The sequence below is a fragment of the Canis lupus genome, chromosome 10, assembly GCF_003254725.2.
Source record: "Canis lupus dingo isolate Sandy chromosome 10, ASM325472v2, whole genome shotgun sequence".
NCBI lineage: Eukaryota > Metazoa > Chordata > Mammalia > Carnivora > Canidae > Canis > Canis lupus.
In genome coordinates, this window is record NC_064252.1 from 62711921 (window position 1) to 62733055 (window position 21135).

Sequence of the window (21135 nt, forward strand, 5' to 3'; positions counted from 1 at the left end):
TCAGAATTTCCCTAGGCAGAGAATCCCATATCAGAAAGACAACAGAGCCCACACCCGAGGTAGGAAGTCCCATATTAAAATGAGAACAGAGCTCAATGCCCTTAAAGCCCCATATCAGAATGTAAACAGAACTTGAGATATTCCTCCACCCCTTCTGAAAATCCCCTAGACCAGCCTATAAAAAACCCAGCTGTAACCCACTTCGGGGTCCAAGTCCCTGCTCCGCTGTGTCAGGTATACTTGGACCCAAGCTCGAGCTTGCTAATAAACCCTCATGCGCTTGCATCAGTGTCGGCTCCTTGATGGTTTCTCGGATTCGCAATCTTGGGCACAACAATTATAATTTTTAATTTTTGAATTGAATGAATTAACATATAATGTATTACTAGTTTTAGAAGTAGAGGTCAGTGACTCACCAGTCTCATAACACCCAGTGCTCATTTACATCAAGTGCCCTCCTAATGTCCATCACCCAGGTACCCCATCTCCCCACCCCAACAAAACGCAAATTAAAACAAGATGACGAAGATGATAATAATGTTCAAAAGGTGATAAAGATCCTCAAGCCTGACAATGTTGAAGATTAGCAGGTGGAAAAGTAATAAATACATTTCAAGGGTGGAGTCTGGTAACATCATCTATAATCTTTTAAAAGTGTGCATTCCCTTTGATCTAGTAATTATATCTCCATGAACTTATTGTATGGAAATAATCAGGAATATGTACAGATTTATGTAGGAGAATAATCATCTAGTAGTGTTTTTTTTTAATGAGTATGATTTTTTTTTTAGTTTTTTTTTAAGGTTTTCTTTCTTTATTTATTTATTCATGAGACACACAGAGAGAGAGGCAGAGACACAGGCAGAGGGAGAAGCAGGCTCCATGCAGGGATCAGGCCCTGGGCCAAAGGCAGATGCTCAACCACTGAGCCACCCATGTGACCCTTTTTAAAAGTTTTTTATTGAAGTTCTAATTAGTTAACATACAGGGTAATACCGGTTTCAGGAGCAGAATTTAATGACTCATCACTTACATATAACACCCGGCACAGGGGCAATGGGTAGCTCCATCAGTTGGGTGGCAGCTCTTGACTTCCACTCAGGTCATAATCTCAGGGTAGTGGGATCAAGCCCCACATGGGACTTGGTGCTGGGCGCGGAGCCTGCTTGCTATTTTCTCTCTCCCTCTCCTCCTCTCACCCCGCCTGCTGCTCTCTCTAAAAATAAATATATATGGTTAACACGCAGGGCTCATCCCAAGTGCTCGCCTCAATGCCCATCCCCCAGCTCCTTCCCCTTTCCCTCCCACCCTCTCCTATCTTTATGCTTTCTTAACTAAATTCCACGTGTGAGTAATCTCCTATGACCTTTGGTCTACCTCTGACGTATTTCACCTAGCATACTACCCTCCAGCCCCCCCCCCCCCCCATCATTGCAAATGGCAAGATTCCACTCTTTTTCGGGACACCTAGAATTGTTTGTACACGTGAGAAACTGTAAATACCCTGGAAGACAGTCAAGGAAGGGACTGCTTGAACAAACTCTATCCATACAGCCATTTAAAATGATCCTATTTACCTGGAAAGACAGGAGACACCGGTCTTTAAAAACAAAAAACAAAACAAAACAAAACCCCAGAAAACCATGTGCGTGTGCGAGGTCTCCCAGGTTTACACAGCAGCGTAGTAATTCTTTCTGGCAGCCGGGATTGTGGGTGAGTTCAACTTTCTCTTATAAACGTTTCCGTACTTACTACCAGTTCTGCAAGGAGCAGGCACTTTTTGAAAGCAGTTTTCTTCTCACAATCGTTAAACTACAGGTAAAGTATTACTTTGCGGGAGGGGGGGAGGGGCGGGGCCCTGGCCGGGGGCGGGGCTTCCCCCGCAGCACGCAGCCCGGAAACACGTCACGCGGGGCCGCGGGAATTCTGGGTAACGCAGCGAGGCCGCATTAGTGCAGGCGTCCTTAGCCGTTTGAGAGGAGACACTAATACCGCTTTCCTTTAACACCACATGTGCTGTGAACGTGAGCTCGGGACGTTGATAACCCGGGGACGTCGGGACGGTGAAAAGGGTTTTTTTGAACGTGAAAAGATGCCTTCCTCGCTTCCCGCGCTTCCCCCACCACACGCGCGCTTACACCCGCTTCGCCTCCCTCGGGAGGGGCTCCGAGGCTGCCCCTGGGCAGAGCGTTGCTACGGGCGACGAGCGAGCGGCGTCCCGCGAAGGGAACGTCGGCGGGCGGGCGGGCGGGCTATTGTATTCGAATGACGCCCTTGGAGCGGGACGGACGCGCGCGGAGCTGGGGGCGTAGAGGCGAGGCGCGCTCTGATTGGCTCGGCTCCTCAGGCCCCGCGCGCGCGTGCGCAGAGGCGTCCCCGCGCGCGCGCCGCTCTGCCTCCCTCCCGCCCTTGCGGGGGCGCGTGGCTGGGACCTGGGCGGAGGGGGTGTGAGTCGTGCTCGGCCTTGCGCGGGGAGCGGGCTGCAGGAGTTCAGCGACGCTGTCTGCCCCCCTCCCCGCCCCAGCACGCGAGGCCGGGACTCCGGGGGAGGAGGGTGGTGCGGCCGCAACCTGCGTAGCCGGGGGTCCCGCTGCACCCAGCAGCACCCAGCAGCACCCAGCTGCACCCAGCAGCCCTGCGAGCTCCTCGCTTGCACGGCCGCAGGGCCTTAGGTGGAGAGGCCCGGGACTCCGTGGGAGCCTGGCGGACCTGACGAAGCTGGTGTTTGCGGTGGACGCTCATAACCGCTGTTTGAATGGTTATCATTGAAAATAAATGGTCTTTGGGTTTGAGGTATCAGGGCATTTAGGTAGAAAGGTTGACAGGAGCTCTTTTAAGGCAGTCTCTCTGCATTGACCTGTAGAAAATCGGTCCCTGATTTGCTACTTTTAAAACAATCCGCAAATCCACAAATAGTGTTGTAACATTCATTCTGTTCTCTTGAGCTGATTATCTTAACTTTATGGTGATTGATTAGTAGCTTTACAGTAAAAGTCGAATGATTCAGTCCTAGAGGTGGACAAGAATCATATAAAGTTTGGGGAAAATAAAACACCTCGGGGAGGCTCGCAGATCAAAGATTTCTGGACCGGGCAAGGCTCGCAGATCAAAGATTTCTGGACCATCTGGTGAATGACGTTAAAAGGGAAAATTAAGAGTTTGCTCATCTACAAAGCTCTTAAGGCTTAAGTAGCTGTTTTAACCACAAATTACATGATTAAGTGATGGCAACGGTATGGTAGATTGTATCGACACATTGACTATTAGAATTTTTAAAAATCTGTGGATAGCAGAGAGCCTTTTGCTATTGCAATGCTGTTATTTTTTTTTTAATTTTTATTTATTTATGATAGTCACAGAGAGAGAAAGAGAGAGAGGCAGAGACACAGGCAGAGGGAGAAGCAGGCCCCATGCACCGGAAGCCCGATGTGGGACTCGATCCCGGGTCTCCAGGATCGCGCCCTGGGCCAAAGGCAGGCGCCAAACGGCTGCGCCACCCAGGGATCCCTGTTATTTTTTTATCCTTGGAATATTAAATGAAAATTTTTATTTCAAAAACTGCAAAAGTTTGAATATAATTACACATTTGAGGAAGAGACACTTAAATCTTAATATTTGAAGGTTTTTAAATATAAAATGTTCAAAAGATAATTAGATATAAACAGGCACATTAGAAAATACAGATAAATCATAAGTTAATACCACTCTCTAGAGGTAACTGCCGTTTATATTTTGCTATCTTTCTGTTGCTCTTTCCTATCATATATTTTACAAATATAGAATCATGAAACAGTAATATACGTAGAGACCAACCTGTGACTTTATCTAAGGCTTATCACTATGAAGGACCTTCCTTTGTTAGATATTTCTGTATTGGGGTTGTTATAATGAGCAAACATTTCTAGTCAGAAAAAAAGATTCAATCCCCTCCCCCCCGCCCCATTATCTGCAGGGCATACATTCAAGATCCCCAGTAGATGCCTGGAACTGGTAATAGTACCAAGCCACATAGATACTATGTTTTTTCCTATGCCTATATAGCTATGATAAAGTTTAATTTATAAATTAGGCACAGCAGGAGATTAATAAGTAATAAAAACAATTATAAGAATATACTATAATAAAAGTTATATGAATGTTGGTCTCTTTCAAAATATTTTATACTGTACTCACCCTTTTGTGAGGATATGAGCTGGTAAAATGCCTATGTGATGAAGTGAAGTGAATGATGGTCGTATTGTGTTGTGGCGTTAGACTATTGACTACATCACAAGAAGGATCACCTGCTTCAGGACTGAGGTTGACCTGCCTTGGTGACTGAAATCTCAAAAAGTGAAACCGTGGCTAAGGGAGGACTACTGTATTGAAAAGAAAGGATATCACTCAAGTATTTTATAACCAAAAAATAGATTTTTTCTTAAAGATTTTATTTATTTATTCATGACAGGTTGAGACACAGGCAGAGGGAGAAGCAGGCTCCGTGCAGGGAGCCCGACACGGGACTCGATCCTCGGTCTCCAGGATCACACTCTGGGCCAAAGGCGGTGCTAAACTGCTGAGCCACTCAGGCTGCCCACACAAAACCAATTTTAAAAGAATTCATAGGGATCCCTGGGTGGCGCAGTGGTTTGGCGCCTGCCTATGGCCCAGGGCGCGATCCTCTAGACTCGGGATCGAATCCCACGTCGGGCTCTCGGTGCATGGAGCCTGCTTCTCCCTCTGCCTATGTCTCTGCCTCTCTCTCTCTCTCTCTCTCTCTCTCTCTCTCTCTGTGACTATCATAAATAAATACAAATTTTAAAAAAATTAAAAAAAAAATAAAAGAATTCATAGGGCACCCCGGGTGGCTCAGCGGTTTAGCGCCACCATCAGCCCAGGGTGTGATCCTGGAGACCCGGGATCGAGTCCCGTGTCGGGCTCCCTGCATGGAGCCTGCTTCTCCCTCTGCCTGTGTCTCTGCCTCTCTCTCTGTGTCTTTCATGAATAAATAAAATCTTAAAAAAAAAATTCATAATTTTGAAAACATTCTACAAACTGACTTTTAACTTGAGAGATCAAATACGTGTTTGTCTTATTTCCCTATGAAACCCCACTGAATGGAGAAAATACAAAAACGCACAAGGACTAAGAAAGTAGGAAAGGGACAAAAGAGAATGGGAGAGATATTAGAGTAGGGATGCCCGGGTTGGATCAGTGGTTAAGTGTCTGCCTTCAGCTCAGGGTGTGATCCTGGAGTCCCAGGGTTGAGTCCCACATCGGGCTCCCTGCATGGAGTCTGATTCTCTCTCTCCTATGTCTCTGCCCCTCTCTCTCTCTCTGACTCTGTCTCTGTCTCTCATGAATAAATAAAATTTTTAAAAATAAATCAAAATATTAAAGAGAGAGAGATTGGAGAGTTCTTAGTGGAAGAAGGAAAAAGGATAAATTGTGGGCACTAAGAAAGCTGAATGCAAAGGGGAATGGCAATTAGAAGAACAGTAATTCATAATTCAGAACTCCAGGGAGGCTCCATAAAGGAAAATTCTGTTTCTCGCTCTCAATACTTTTGACACCAGATGTGGGGGGATTATTCCATGTCAATTCTCCAATTTCCAGTGGACACTACTGGATGTCCTACAAATTTAACTTAATTCTGACACTACATACCTGGAGACAGCATCAGATCCCAGAGGCTAAAGACTGTGCACCAGACCACAATTGGCAATAAAAATCCCAGGCCCCAAGCAAAGGCAAGATCATGCTCTTTTCCTTTCTGAGTCTCCCAGAGGCTCTGTCTCTCTCCATCTCTCTCTTTCTCTGTATCTTCAGTAAATTCTGCTTTCACTCCCTGCTGGCTCATGTCTGATTTCCATTCTACCAAGGATCCTCTTTGCTAGACCTGTGGGATCCCCTTTCTGGGTCCTCAGGGCCTGCCTGCCATCATTCAGTCTCAAACTGAATTATAACACCAGCTTTCCTGTTTCTCTAGCTTGCAGACAGTAGAGCGTAGGACTTCTTGTACTCCATGACCACGTGAGCCAATCCCTACAATAAATCTCATCTATCTATATCTATCTATCTATCTATCTATCTATCTATCTATCTATCTATCTATCTATCTATCTATCCTATTGGTTCTGTTTCTCTGGAGAACCCTGACTCAGCCCTCAAGACTACTACACCTCAGATGCCAATTGCAAATCCAGATTGTCACTTGTATTTCCAACTAAATAGCCATACATAAATTGGAGTTCCCATGACTCCCTTTTCTAGTTCAATAATTTGCTAGAATGGTTCACAGAATTCAGGAAAACATTTGTTTATTGATTTGTTATAAAGGATACAATGCAACAAACATATGGAAAGATGCACAGGGCAAAGAAGGGCAGAAGAGGCACAGAGCTTCCGTGCCCTCTATGCACCACCCTCCCAGCACCTCCCTAATGTTCACCAACCCAGAAACTCACCAAATTTCCTTAAGAGTTTTTATAGAGCTTAATCTCTAATACCCCTGTCCCTTTCCTCGAGGTCTTTGGGTAGGGCTGAAAATTCTAACCCTCTACTCACTTGGGTCTTTCTGGTGACCAGTTCCATTCTGAAGCTATCAAGGGGCCCTCCCCCAAAATCACCTCATTAGCATAAACTCAAGTGTACTCAAAAGCTGAGCCTCCTGGGGGGCTAAATCCCTTAAGTGTCTGACGCTTGATTTCAGCTCAGGTCATGATTTCAGGGTGGTGAGATTGAGCCCCATGGTCGGTCAGCTGGCTGGCCGGCCTGCTGGGCTTGGAGCTTGCTTAAGATTCTCTCCCTCCTTCTGCACCCCCTACCCTACCCTTGCACTCTCTTAAAAACAAAAAACAAAACAGAAAAAGTGGAACCTCCTGAATAACAAAAGATACTCCTGTCACTGAGGAAATTCCAAAGGTTTTAGGAGCTGTTTGCCAGGAACAGAAGACAAAGACCCAATACATGCCTTATTATACTACAGACTCAGAAATTACAGTTATGGCATCATGGAAGGGTGTGGAAGGAAAGACCAGAAGACTGAAAATCTGTACAGAGTAGTTAGACTTCTAGATCTAGGTCACCATCCTTAGGGCAGATAACCAAATGTGTAGCTTATCCCTAGAACTGGTAGAGTTTGAACCAGGGGAGCCCCAGATTCAGGCATACTAGGTCAAGCAAAAAACAGATTAAATGAGAAAGTCTATATACTGAATACTGAGACCCACCCCAACCCCTTTCCACTGCTTGCTCTCTGAATCTTCATTCACCTTTTCATCTCTTTGGTACTGGTCAACCCCTTTTTTCTTCATCTTCATGATATAACTTTCTCTCCTTTCTGATTTTTCTTTATTTTCTTCACTCTTATTCTGTTTAACTGTGATTGCTTGAGCTGATGTCCTAGGCTTTCTTCTTTCTAGTTTCTATGAGTTCATCCAAGAGGCTGTTCATACTATGGATTAGGACTCACTCATATCTGCATCTCTAGTGCTAAACTCTGACCAGCCTTCAAGTCTCATATTTTCAGACTTTTACTGAGTCTATTCCTTTTGGATGGCACATGAGTAAAGAAGTAATCCAGTCGGCTTTGCAGTATCCTGTAGAGGCGACTTTTAGGCAACAAGCTTGAGTAATGGAAACCTGAGTAAGGGAAAAGAGCTCACAGTGATCACCAAGCGGAATGCAAACAGGTCCATTAAGCGACTCACCTCAAAATAGCCATAGGCCCTAACTGACCAATTACAAACAGGCACAGTCAATGAAAAGCTAGGTAAGGGTAAGCATTTACAATGCTCGGTAAATGTAAACGTTATATGAGATTAATTCTCAGGTTTCTAATTTTCTAAATGGTAAGCCTAGATTCTTTTAAAAACTACCTAGAATTTGTAGAACAAGAAGAAAATTAAAAGCCTTCCAGGCTCCAGGTTAGTTAACTGTCTCTCTGCTTGTTGTTGATTCAAATTCTCAAGGACAGTTAGAACAATAAATAAATAAATGATAAAAAAAAATTCTCAAGGACAGGATTATGGCAAAATATAAAGGTGTATGGGAAGCCCAGGTGGCTCAGTGGTTTAGCGCCGCCTTCAGCCCATGGCATGATCCTGGAGACCTGGGATCGAGTCCCACATCAGGCTCCTTGCGTGGAGCCTGCTTCTCCCTCTGCCTGTGTCTCTGCCTCTCTCTCTCTCTCTCTGTATCTCTCATGAATAAATAAATAAAATATTTTTAAAAATAAATAAATAAGTAAATAAATAGATAAAGGTGTAAAAAGGGATAAACTAAGCACACAAAAAAATGGAAGCAAGGGAGAGATGAGACAGGAAAGTTTGGAGGCAGTAAAGCATTTGTAAAAAAAAATATCAGTCAAGAGAAGCTAATTATTATTAGCTATTAGTAACAAATGCCTCCAAGAGCTCAGGGACTTTCAATTTGTTTTTTACGCATACTGCTTTGGAACACTGATGGTCATGATGGCAGAGAAAAAAAGAGTACATAGTGAGCTACTGGCTCTTAAAAGTTTCTCCTCTAAGTTGGCACATACCCTGTTCACTCATATTTCACTGGTCAAAGGAAATCACAGGACTGCCTGATTTCCACCCGATGGGGATATGATCCCTCCTATGGGAGAGGCACCCCAAAAAGAGCACCAAGTATGAGTCAGGACTGTTCAATCTATACATGAAAACTGCAGTTGTAGATGAGATTACTTAAAATTACATTTAACCTTTCTTTAGCACTAGTGTGGAATACAACTGCTATGGTGTGAATACAAGAGTTAGTCTGTGACAGCCTGTCCTTGGGATATGATCCCAGCAAAAATATCTGTTAAAATACTTTTCTATGAAAGAACAATTTCCCCTCTCTAGAACTTTTGTTTTTCTTTTGGGATACAAAGTTAGCTGGTACCATTTAAGGGTTCAGCTTTATAAATACTAAATGTTTCTAGGGTTATGTTAGTTGAAGCCTGTCCTGGACGTTGTGAGCATGACTCCGTAGCTGTGCAGCAGCCATGTGATTATGGGATAAGGGAGATTCAATTCTACTTATTGATTTATTCTTTTTTTTTTTTAAAGATTTTATTTATTTATTCATGAGAGACACAGAGGGACACAGAGAGAGGCAGAGACACAGGCAGAGGGAAAGCAGGCTCCATGCAGGGAGCCCGATGTGGGACTCGATCCCGGGTCTCCAGGATCACACCTTGGGCTGAAGGTGGTGCCAAACCACTGTGCCACCGGGGCTGCCCCTGATTTATTCTTTAATATGCTACCCAATCAAGTGATTTTATCCCTCTTGTCTCTATAACTGCCAGGCTTACATGAATCTGTGCTCAGTATTTCTTCGGCTAAAGTGGAATTTGAGCCAATGAGATAGAAGAGATTTGTCAAAACAGACAAAAAAACAAACAACAACAAAGATATATATTATATGAGAAATTCATTTCAAATATGATCCATAGATTAAATGCTAAAGAATGAAAAAAGAGATACTTTTAAAACTCCAGTCAAAAGAAACCTGGAACAGCTAGATTGATATCAGACAAAGTAGAGTTCATAGCAAAGAAAATGAGCAGGGATAAAGGTAATTTCATGCAACAGAGGAATCAGTTCATTAAGAGGACATAAGAATTCTAATTGTTTATGCACCTAACCATAGAGTTTCAAAACAGAAAGCAAAATCTGCCAGAGGTGAAAAAGAAATATGCAAATTCACGTTATGCTTGGAGACTTCAGTACTCCTCTTGGTCATAGAGTAGCAAACAGAAAATCAACAACAGGGCACCAGGGTGGCTCAGTGGTTGAGCATCTGCCTTCAGCTCAGGGCGTGATCCCAGGATCCAGGATGGAGTCCCACATAGGGCTCCCTGCAGGGAGTCTGCTTCTCCCTCTGCCTGTGTCTCTGCCTCTCTCTATGTGTGTGTGTCTCATAAATAAATAAATAAAAATTTAAAAAAGTCAACAAGACCGTAGAAGATGCAGATATCATTACCATGGTGCTAAAACCAAAAACATCACAAGAAAAGAAAACTATACATCAGTGTCCCTCAGGAACACAGAAAAACCTTCAACAAAATATTTGAAAACTGAATGCGGTAATATAAAAATAAAAATAGAATAACACATCAAAACCAAGTGGGGTTTATTCTGAGAAAAATTTTTTCAATATTAGATAATTAATATAATAAATTTAACAATCTGCAGAAGAAAAATCACGTGGCTATGTTAATTGATGCAGAAAAATAAATTTGAAACATTAAGCATCATTTCATGATTTAAAAAAAACCTTTCAGCAAACTAGGGATAGAAGGGACTTTCCTCAATATGGTAAAAGCATCGTCAAAAAACCTACAGCTAACATTGTATTTAATGATGAAAGGCTATGTGCTTCTTCCTAAGATCAAGAACAAGTCAAAGCTGTCCATCTCACCTCCTGTTCAAAAACATACCAGAAGTCCTAGCCAGGGGAAGTAAGAAAAAGAAATAACAGGCACACAGGCTGGAAAGGAAGAAATAAAATCTTCCCTATTTGCAGATGACATGATTGTCTACAAGGAATCTACCCCCCCCCCCCAAAGAAAATCTAGAACTAGTAAGTAAGTTTAGCAAGATTGCAAGATCAATACACAAAAATCAACTGTATTAAAAAAAAATCAACTATTTCTATATACTAATAATTGTAAGCCAAAAAAATTAAAATATTTATAATTGCTCTAAAAAAACCCCCAAATACGTAAGTATTAATCAAAACAAGGGGTGCCTGGGTAGCTTAGTTCATTGAGCAACTGACTGTTGGTTTGACCTAGGTCATGATGTCAATGTTGTGAGATCAAGCTGCATCAGGCTCTGTGTTCAGTTGGCGTGTCTGCTTGAGATTCTCTCCCTTCCCCTTTCCCTCTGCCTCTCCTATGTGTGTGCTTGTTCTCTCTCTCAAACAAATAAATCTTTTAAAAAAATGATCAAAACATAATCTCATTGCTTTGAAGTAAGAACTATTTTAATTTCTCTGAGTTCCCTTTTGTAAATGATTTTAGGGTCATTGAATTTTTATGTTTTTATATTGTATTGGATTTATATTTTTCATATATAATTTCTCCTGTATCAATAGATTCATCATGTTATTTTAAGGGCAATATTATATTGATGTATTAACATAATATAGAGAGAAGAATGAGCTTTTAAACAAGGCTGAATTAAAATTCCAGTTCCCCAAATACTAACAGTGTGATCAAAGGCAGTTAACCTTTCTCAGCTTTGGTATTTGTAAAATACCAAAATTTCAGGATTGTTAACAGTTAAATAAAGTGATATATGTAAAATATCTGACACATAGTATCTAACAAAATAGCTATTATTAACACCGTAATTTTAACTTTTCTCCTATTTTTAGACATTTAAGATTGTTTCTTGCAGAGTCTTTATGTTGGAGTCCGAGAATTATTACTCCCTTTTCAGGATCTTGATCCTTAGGCTTTTAAATTCCTTATTTTGAAGTTTATCTAGGGTGATTAAGCCTTAAGTAATTGACTTATAAGGACTGATTTGTCAATCAAAATGCCAGTTCATGGGGATCCTTGGGTGGCTTAGCGGTTTGGCGCCTGCCTTTGGCCCAGGGCACGATCCTGGAGTCCTGGGATCGAGTCCCGCGTCGGGCTCCCGGCATGGAGCCTGCTTTTCCCTCTGCCTATGTCTCTGCCTCTCTCTCTCTCTCTCTCTCTCTGTCTATCATGAATAAATTTTAAAAGTTAAAAAAATTTAAAAAATCTTTTAAAAAATGCCAGTTCATTAATAAACTGAGCAATATGTGCATTGGTTGCTTGGAATGCGTTCTCCTTAGTTCTCCTTATTTTGCTGAAAGCACACTTACTGATTCTGCTTTGTGTGTCTCTATTTTTAACATTGTATTGTCCTTTCCCCTTCAGTTTGTATTGGTCATGAGTGATATAACCATGGCCATGAACTGTTCCAGAATCCCACTGCCAGTAGTGCATGTAGGAGGCATGGGACCTGAGGGATGAATACACCCAATAGGCATAGCCTCCAAGGAGGGGCTAGCAGTCTAATAGGAAATCCCAGGAGAATAAGTGAATATGATTCCTATCTAAGGGATGGGGTAGTGTAACAGAAGGGATTTGGGGACAAATTTTAGGTTCAGGAGCAGGCCAAAGACATAGTGACAGGAAGGTCCATCTTGGTGACTTAAGAAGCAGCCAGCTGCTGAAAGACAATGGGGAAAAAAATAAATGTCTGGGAAAAGTATAGGCCATATTTGTAAGGCTGGCTCCAGTCCCAGCAGGGAGCCTAATTTGAAAACCAATAACCAGCACTGAAGATTAGTGGGACAGACTGGCCGCAACTTGAGGGAAAGCGAGGGTCTCATCCATGAATGTGCCCAGGGTCTCAGTTCATTCCCAGAATGGAAAGAACTGTTCTAAATCCCTCCCGCTTGTGCCGAGAGAGAAAGCAGTGTACATCAAGGATCAGCTTGGAGGCGTGGGAGGCGTCAGTCATAAAATAGGCTGTGAACAAGGAAATGGGTCTATAATATGGATAGTATTGTATAGTCAAATTACAGTGTAGAATCAAGTTTCTGAGATTTCTTGTTAAAAATCAGTACCATCTGTATCAGTCAGGATCCAGGAAGCAGATGGCACCGTCAAACTGAGTAATTAAGGAGAGTTTAATACAGGGGTTATTTATAAAGGCAAGATTTAGGGAAAAAAAGAAAGGATGGTATCATGTCCCAAGTCTAGTAACAGCAGGGAGCAATTTCCACACTTATGCTTGAAAGGGCGAGGAGGAGGGATGGCTGCTGAACCCTTGAGAGTGAACTTCATGGTGAGGACGACCTAACAGGAGCAGTGACTTGGGCAAAGGGAAACGGTCAACCTATGGCAATGCAGCAGGCAGGAAGCCCAAGACATAAACACCCCTTCCTCACTCTCTTACCAGTTTTCTACCTTTACCAGTACCCATCCGCCCTCCCATTCGCTGAACCCAAATAGAAATTGGGAGGCAGGGAGCCCAGTGCTCAGTCCATATAAGTCAGCCTCTCAGGGCACAGATGAGGCTGCAGAATCAATCTGGAAGGAAAAATAGATAAAAATTAATCAAAATGTCACTTCCCAGGCCTAAGTATTTTGGCTCTTTCTTTTTTTTTTTTTTTTTTTTTGCCTCTGTCATCACATGTTGGATTTTAGGCTTACCTTCTTTTGGGCATATGACCTTCTGTCCACTGAAGTCACACCCCTGTGTGGAAGAGTCAAAGTGTAATCACCTCCGAGCTGCTATTTATTCCAATCAAAGCTCCAGCTGTCCCAGAGAAGAAAAGGTGGATCCTACGAGGAGAACAAAGCCTCTAGCTAGTGCTCCTACTCCTTTAAGCAATGGCTGCCAGTAATTTAGTTGAAGGTGTTGGCAGTCCTACAGGCCTGTGAGGGAACAATCATAGCTCTGGAAGCCAGCCCTCCCCCAACTGGAGTAAGTTCGCTTGCTGCAAACCTATTCGAGGGGAGTATCATCACTCAGACAACTAGGTAGAGATTTCATTCAAATTTCTGTCAGAGCAGGGATGCCTGGGGGGCACAACGGTTGAGCATCTACCTTCAGCACAGGCTGTGGTCCCAGGGTCCCAGGATCGAGTCCCACATCAGGCTCCCCTTGAGGAGCCTGCTTCTGCCTTTGCCTCTGTGGGTCTCTCATGAACAAATAAATAAAATCATTGAAACAAACAAACAAACAAACAAAAAAAACCCCAAATTTCTGCTGGAGCAAAACTCCCAGGAAATAATTAAAACTGGCCAAGAGGAAGGGATACTCCACTGACCACTTTCTGCTGCTTTTTTGACTTTGACCTTCTTGCTTTTTCACAGGTTTTGTCCCTGGCAAAGTAAGAGACTTTTGTAAGATAAATTTTGGTGTAGAGAGTGGATCTATAATGAACAAGCTGGGGCAGCCCAGGGGGCTCAGCGGTTTAGCGCTGCCTTGGGCCCAGGGCGTGATCCTAGAGACCCGAGATCAAGTCCCACGTCAGGCTCCCTGCATGGAGCCTGCTTCTCCCTCTGCCTGTGTCTCTGCCTCTCTCTCTCTCTCTCTCTCTCTCTGTGTCTCTCATGAATAAAAATCTTTAAAATAAAAAATATATATATAATGAACAAGCTGAGTGTGTTACTTGTGGTGTCTAAATGGGGTCCCCCAAACCTGGGGTGACAATCGGGTGGAAGCCAGTAGCACCGCAGGAGGTAAAAGAATTCTCCTGAGGCAGAACAAAGGCAATAGAAGGCTATTGAATACAGTGCCAGAGAGCTGCGGGCAGGACCGGAGGCAGAAGAGGCTGTCTGCACTGAGGTCTAAGGCCAGGGCTGTTTTTAAAGGGGCAAGAAGGAGGTATCCCAAAGTATAGAACTTTCCCTTTTTGGGAGACTGTGCCTGGTAGTAAGTAACCCATTGATCGGTTAGGACCTCTAGATATTTTGAGGTGGGTCTCCTGATGGGCTTGTCTGTATTCAGCCAGGAATCTCTGTGGGCCTTTTCTACATTCCATTGGTCAAGCCCGCTTGCCTGAAAGTGGGATCAGTATTATTGATACATTATAATTGTCTTCGGCCAATATGTTCTTTTGTTCATATTAAAAACCAACAGTTGTTGTAATTGTGGAGGGAGTAATATGTAGAATAAGTGTAATGTAACTTCTTTTTATGAATAGCCCACGTACACAAAAGGACATACAACTTCTGTAATTCTTTTCCTTTTTCCCGTTTTGTTTGTTCTGATTATACTTATTGGAAAGTAAAAATAAAAGTCAACAGTTGATGTCAAAGGAGAGTTGAAAGAAAACTCTGAGATGATTCTGGTTCCTCCTGAACATGTCGAGTTTTTTTTAATAAAGTTCTAATAATTTTGATGTACAAAGATTTATATTCCAAAAACAGATTAGAAAAAGATAATCTTCAAGATACAGTATTTCTAGTGATTTTAAGTTCCTGAGTAGGTTTTACAGTGCTTAGGAAAAGAATACATTTCTCAAATCATAAAGGTTTACAGTACTATTTAGTGAGTGAAAATTATTTTTATCTTTTAGTTTCTATACATATATTTTAAACTGTCTCTATTTGATTAGTCCTATTTGGAATCACAATTGTTAGATAGATCATTGCTAGACACTTCTAGATATTGCTAGTCTAGAAGCTGAATGATATCCAGAAGAAATTATTCTATCAAGTGACCCTTTCCATGCTGAGCATTTAATTTCTTCCCTTTTCTGCACTGGCAAAGAGGCAAAAGGGTATTTTATCTGCTCATATTAATGTATGATATAAGAAATATTCAAACTTCTTTTTATATATCTCCACATATTAATACAAATCTTTAAAACTAGTAGTAGTTATTATCATTTTTAAAAAGCATTAAATATTATGTCTTTACTTGGGTGATTTTAAATTATAGTTTCCCTACGCAAATATTTAGCACAAATAGCTCCATGGAGATGACAAAATGCAGCTCACACACAATTCAATTCTTTTCTTCTCCACTGTGCGTGATCTGTTTCCATGGAAATTTCATGTTGACCAGGAATTGTAAAAATACTATATGCAAACATATCTCAGAAGCAAACCTTTTTGGGGAATAATCGTGATTTAATTTAAGCCATTCCATTAAAATTGTTCAAATAATAGAAAAGACGACTATTCTTTAGCACAGACCATTCTACAATTTCCCTTAGCTCAATATATTACTCTAATAGAGATTATAGGGCCTTTAATTTGCCTTTTGATTAGAGTAAAATTAAATCTTAATGATTTAGGTAAATTTGTTCATTCAAAAAAGATTAAGGATTTAGTATGAGCCACGTATTGTTGGGGTGCTGAAAGGAATACAAAGACGTATAAACACAATAGTGGTGTGAAATGGAATAACAAGGTGCTCTGGGAGTAGAGAGAAGGAAGGGGTAGAGCAAGGAAATCTTGGGTGAAAAGACACCTAAACTGGGTCTTTTTTTTTTTTTTTTTTTAGATTTTATTTATTCATAAGAGACACAGAGAGGCAGAGACAGACACAGGCAGAGGAAGAAGCAGGCTCCATGCAAGGAGCCCAGTATGGGACTAGATCCTGAGACCACAGGATCATGCCCTGAGCCAAAGGCAGACACTCAACCCCTGAGCCACCCAAGCATCCCAATAACAAAATTATTAAAAAGGGAACTCTTGAAAGGGCAGGTTTCTTACTCGTTCTTTCTGTTAAATTTGTTTTGGTCTGTATTATACCACTAAGCACTTTGAGTAGGGTTTTTTTTTTTTTAAGATTTTATTTATTCATGAGAGACAGAGAGAGAGAGAGAGAGAGAGAGAGAGAGAGGCAGAGACACAGGCAGAGGGAGAAGCAGGCTCCATGCAGGGAGCCCAATGTGGGACTGGATCCTGAGACCACAGGATCATGCCTTGAGGCAAAGGCTGGTGCTCAACCACTGAGCCACCCAGGCATCCCATTAAACTGGGTCTTGAACAATGAAAACATGAGAAGAGGATCTTTCTAGTGAGGGAAATCATCTGAGCAAAAGCGTGGAGGTAGGAAGCAGAGGTCATGTTTGGAGAATGATGGTGAGAAATCCATCCAGCTGAGGTATACGGGGAACTGGGGGAGGTGAAATGAAACGCTAGGCTGTGACCAGGTTTTATGGGGCCTTGAATGCCACACCAATTCAGATATTACGCTCAACAGCAGCAGTGTTCAGGGAGGCAATAATTACCTGGATTGTGTGAGACAGTGAGGGAAGGGAACAGATCACTGCTTTGAGAAGCATGGTACTGAACGAAGTAAGGAAGCAACGAAGCAGCTTGAAGAATTAGCAGGCTTAAAAAATGGTTTGAAAGATGTGATGGGTTTAAAATATGTCTACAACTTTTTTGATATTCCTTTCTTTGGGAGGTAGAAACAGTTCTGCTCCTTTGTGGGCTGGATTTGGTGACTCCCTTCTAGTCAATTGAATAAGGCAGATGTGATGGTACAACACTTCTGAGACTAGGTCCTAGAGGCCCTGGGGCTGCCCTCTTGCCTTCGCGGGTCACCTGCCCTGGGGGAAGCCAGCTGCCATGCTGTGAGGAAACTCAACACTCAACCTTGGAAGTGGATTCTGCAGCCCCTAGACAAGCTCTGGCTGACATTGTGATTGCAGCCCCATGAGGGACCCAGAGCCAGAAGGACCACCAACTAAGCTGATCTTCTGTTCCTGACCTACAGACACTGTGAGATAAGGGTTGTTTTTAATTTGCTAATTTTTCTTTGTTTTTAGAATTTATTTATTTATCCATGAGAGATACACAGAGAGAGGCAGAGACACAGGCAGAGTGAGAAGCAGGCTCCCTGCGGGGAGCCTGATGTGGGACTTGACTCCAGGATCACAACCTGAGCCAAAGGCAGATGCTCAACCACTGACCACCCAGGTGTCCCTAATTTGCTAAATTTTGAGGTAATTTGTTATGTGATAATAACTGATGGAGGAGGTGAGGGAATAGGGCAGTCTTGACCGTGTTTGGGGGCTGAGAAGAAGAAGCCAACAGAGTCTGAGAGACTGCAGATCCTGCAGGACAGGGAAAATCATGGTTAGGTCAAATTCTGGAGGAAGTTTGTGGGGGAGAGAATCATGAGGAGAGGATGGGGAAGTTATTTTTGGAAAGGGAGGGTGAGGATGGGGAAAAAATTCAAATGGGAGAGATGGAAGGTACAATCAAGCCAGACCTCCTTGATTCCTGTACATGAGGTCAGGTCACCCGCTGAGATGAAGGAGCCTCTGGGACCAGGAGCGCCTGGAGAGTAGGAAAAATTGGAAGAGCGACTGTGAGATGCCACATAAAGAATCCGGTAAAGCAAAGAACATCGTTCTCTCCAGCGAAGCTTTGCACCCCAGGAGAGGAGGCTGAGAAAGCAGATGACAGAGTTTACCCAGGATTGAGGACTGACAAGGCAGCCATGGAGGATCAAGTGGGCCAAAGATTCTGAGATGCTGATGTGAGGTGGCCAGACCAGGTACGAGGGCCCGTGAAACTCTGAGGGGGGTTAATAAAGTGAGACCTTAAGAGGGTGGGTCTTCTCCAGCGACTGTCATCTGTACCACTCATTTCACATTTTATTCAAAACCACCTTATGACCGTGGAGCTTCTTGGGTGTGTGTGCCTAGCTGCCCCAGTGAGATCATAGGCTCAGGGCAGTGAATCCGGTTTGTGCATTTTTTGATCCCTTAGCAACTAGCACATTGCTTCATAGGGGCTCACGTATTTGTTGACTCAACGAATAAAATCATCTAGCATTCTGTGTGTTTCCTCCTGAGTTGTTTCTTCCTTCACAATAAGCATCTGATTGAGGCTAAAGATCTACTCCTTTTAGATGGTGGAATGTGTTCCATCCTTGTTTCTCAGAGCCAGGATTTCTGGATGCTTTTAAGAAGCATTATATAATTATAAAAAAGGGGGACAATACCTGGTTGGCTAAAAATAATAAGCCTAATTATGCCTCTGTGAAGCAACCTTGAAATAAACCTTGGATGATTTCGACCTGACAAAATTGGGAATAAAAGTAAAAAAGGTGTAGAGGGAAAAAAAGAGAGAATGAGAGGAGTATTGTCCTGGGAAATTGGGGGAAGCAGAGGCCTCCATTTAGGGGAATCTCACAGAGGCTTGGGTCTGGAGTGAAAGCTCTGAGCAGGACATCTAGTCGACTGAGATGACCAGTACAAATGGCTCCCTAGCCTCAGTGGACCTTACGTATTCTTACCTGGACACTCTTCTTTCATTGTTTCTCTGGGAACATAGATTTGTTGAAGTCAAAAAAAAAAAAAAAAAAAAAAAAAAAAAAAAAGATTTGTTGAAGTCTGACAAATCTGTTAAGAAAAACAATGAAAATAGGCTTTGAAACCCCTGAATAGAGTCACTGATTGCAATGATATATAAGTGGTTCTTCACATTTTTACCACCTATTTTTCTATGCATTTGAAAAAATATTTAATTTATTTACTTGACAGAGAGCGAGTGAGCACAAGCAGGGTGAGCAGGACGGGGAGAAGCAGGATCCCCGATGCAGGACTCTATCCCAGGACCCTGGAATCATGACCTGAGCCGAAGGCAGACACTTTTTTTTTTTTTTTTTTTTTTTTATTTATTCATGAGAGACACACAGAGAGAGAGCAAGGCAGAGACACAGGCAGAGGGAGAAGCAGGCTCCATGCAGAAGCCTGATGTGGGACTCGATCCCGGGACTCCAGGATCATGCCCTGGACCAAAGGCAGGCGCTAAACCGCTGAGCCACCCAGGGATCCCCCGAAGGCAGACACTTAACCAACTGAGCCACCCAGGCTCCCTGTCCTAGGTATTATATGGTCACATCCAATCCATCTTTCCTTCAGTTCAGGTTCTTAAATATTAGTTAATGAATTAGTACTTTGAAATATTATATGGTGAGACAGCCAAGAATTTCATTTCAATTTTGACAGTCACAGCCACTACCTTTGTCGATGACTCTGTAATTATTTGAATATTTTATTGCATCTTGTCCTTCTCTTATTAAAATGAAGAGAAATAAAAATGAAAGTGCTGATCCCATTGACAGAAAGTTTAGGTTTCATACACTTAGTACGATTAAGACGAAAATGGAAATCACTCAACTATCTAAAAGGAACAGAACTTAGGGGTGCCTGAGTGGCTCAGTCAGTTAAGCATCTGCCTTCAGCTCAGGTCACGATTCCAAGGTCCTAGGATTGAGCCCCATATCATCGGGCTCCCTGCTCAGCAGGGAACCTCCTTCTCCCTCTCCTTCTGCCTGCAGCTCTGCCTGCTTGTGCTCTGTCAAATAAATAAATGAATAAAATCTTAAAAAAAAAAAAAAGGGAACAGAACTTAACTATAATCGGGGTGCCTGGCTGGCTTAGTCAGTAGAGCATGCGACTCTTGATCTTGGCGTTATGCGTTCCAGCCCCACATTGGGTGTAGAGCTCACCTTTAAAAAAATTTAAAAAGAAATCTAAAAAAAAAAAAAAAGAAATTAGGGGCACCCCTGGCTGGTTGTCAGTAGAACATGCAACACTTAACCTCGGGGGTGTGAGTTTGAGCCCCACGTTGGGTGAAGAGATTACTTAAAAATAAAATATTGAAAAAAAATAATTTAGGGATGCCTGGTGGTTCAGCGGTTTGACGCATGCCCTTTGGCCCAGGGTGTGATCCTGGGGTCACGGGATCGAGTCCCACGTCGGGCTCCCTGCATGGAGCCTACTTCTCCTTCTGCCTGTGTCTCTGCCTCTCTGTGTGTGTCTCACGAATAAATAAATAAAATATTTTAAAAAAAAATAATAATTTAGCTATAATTGAATGCTCATAGTAAAAGAAAAGAAAGCAACCAAAGCACATATATCAAGGGCTAGGCCTAAATTACTGAAAATTGTGTCAGAAACCAAAGGTAATTAGACACTTTCTAGTAACTTTTAGGTCTTAGATCATGTTAGTTCTACTTTCAGCCAACGATATTTGAGGACACATTGTTAGAAAGAAGGGAACCTCCTCTATTGCTTTGTGCTCTGGGAGGTTGCCTGGAGCTGCCACAGAGGCTAAGGTGAGGGCCAAGCAGGCAGATACAGGCCTCCCACCCTGGGATCAGCTTCCACCAAAACAAAGCTCCTTTTCTGCTTTACATTCTGGATTCTGAAAAGGATTTCTTTCAAAGAAAGAGTTCCCACAGGACACGCGTCTGAAAATCACAGCCTTAGCCGGATACAGTATTTATACAAGAATGTTTAGTGGTTCCAACCTTTGGAGGGACAATTTGGCAATACCTGTTAAAGTCCAAACAGTTATACTGTTGAACTCAGGAATTTTACCAACAATTGATCTTATATAAATAATCATTCAAGAGCACAAAGATATATATACACAGGATATTTATTGCAACATTGCCTATAATAGCAAAAGATTGAAAACGTGAATATCTATAAATATGGAATTGGTTAGCATAATGCTATTCAGCTATTGGGATACTACACAGTCTTTTATTTTATTTTTTTAAATTCTTATTTATTTATGATAGTCACACAGAGAGAGAGAGAGAGAGAGAGGCAGAGACACAGGCAGAGGGAGAAGCAGGCTCCATGCAGGGAGCCCGACATGGGATTCGATCC

General features: G+C 42.5%; 2 protein-coding genes across 11 annotated transcripts in view; both read right to left on the bottom strand.

Annotated features, from left to right (window-relative positions):
- LOC112673137 (basic proline-rich protein-like) overlaps positions 1-2206 on the bottom strand; it is a 52770-nt gene extending 50564 nt beyond the window's left edge. For 2 of the 4 annotated variants that reach the window (XM_025468755.3, XM_025468748.3), the window contains exon 1: positions 1578-2206. In XM_025468755.3, the coding sequence (XP_025324540.3) occupies positions 1578-1645 (68 nt within the window). In that variant the 5' untranslated portion in view covers positions 1646-2206. Of the gene's footprint in view, positions 1-1033; positions 1217-1577 lie in introns of all 4 variants that reach the window. The other 2 variants (XR_007413811.1, XR_003144686.3) reach the window with 2 other exon arrangements.
- An 8839-nt stretch (positions 2207-11045) lies between these two features.
- FAM161A (FAM161 centrosomal protein A) overlaps positions 11046-21135 on the bottom strand; it is a 66913-nt gene continuing 56823 nt past the window's right edge. For 4 of the 7 annotated variants that reach the window (XM_049115909.1, XM_049115910.1, XM_049115911.1 and 1 more), the window contains 4 exons: positions 18830-18852; positions 18747-18782; positions 17715-17782; positions 14144-14540 (listed from right to left, as the gene is read on the bottom strand). In XM_049115909.1, coding sequence (XP_048971866.1) covers positions 14148-14540; positions 17715-17782; positions 18747-18782; positions 18830-18852 — 520 coding nt within the window. In that variant the 3' untranslated portion in view covers positions 14144-14147. Of the gene's footprint in view, positions 13064-13186; positions 13319-14143; positions 14541-17714; positions 17783-18746; positions 18783-18829; positions 18853-21135 lie in introns of those variants that run through there. The other 3 variants (XR_007413812.1, XR_007413813.1, XM_049115914.1) reach the window with 3 other exon arrangements.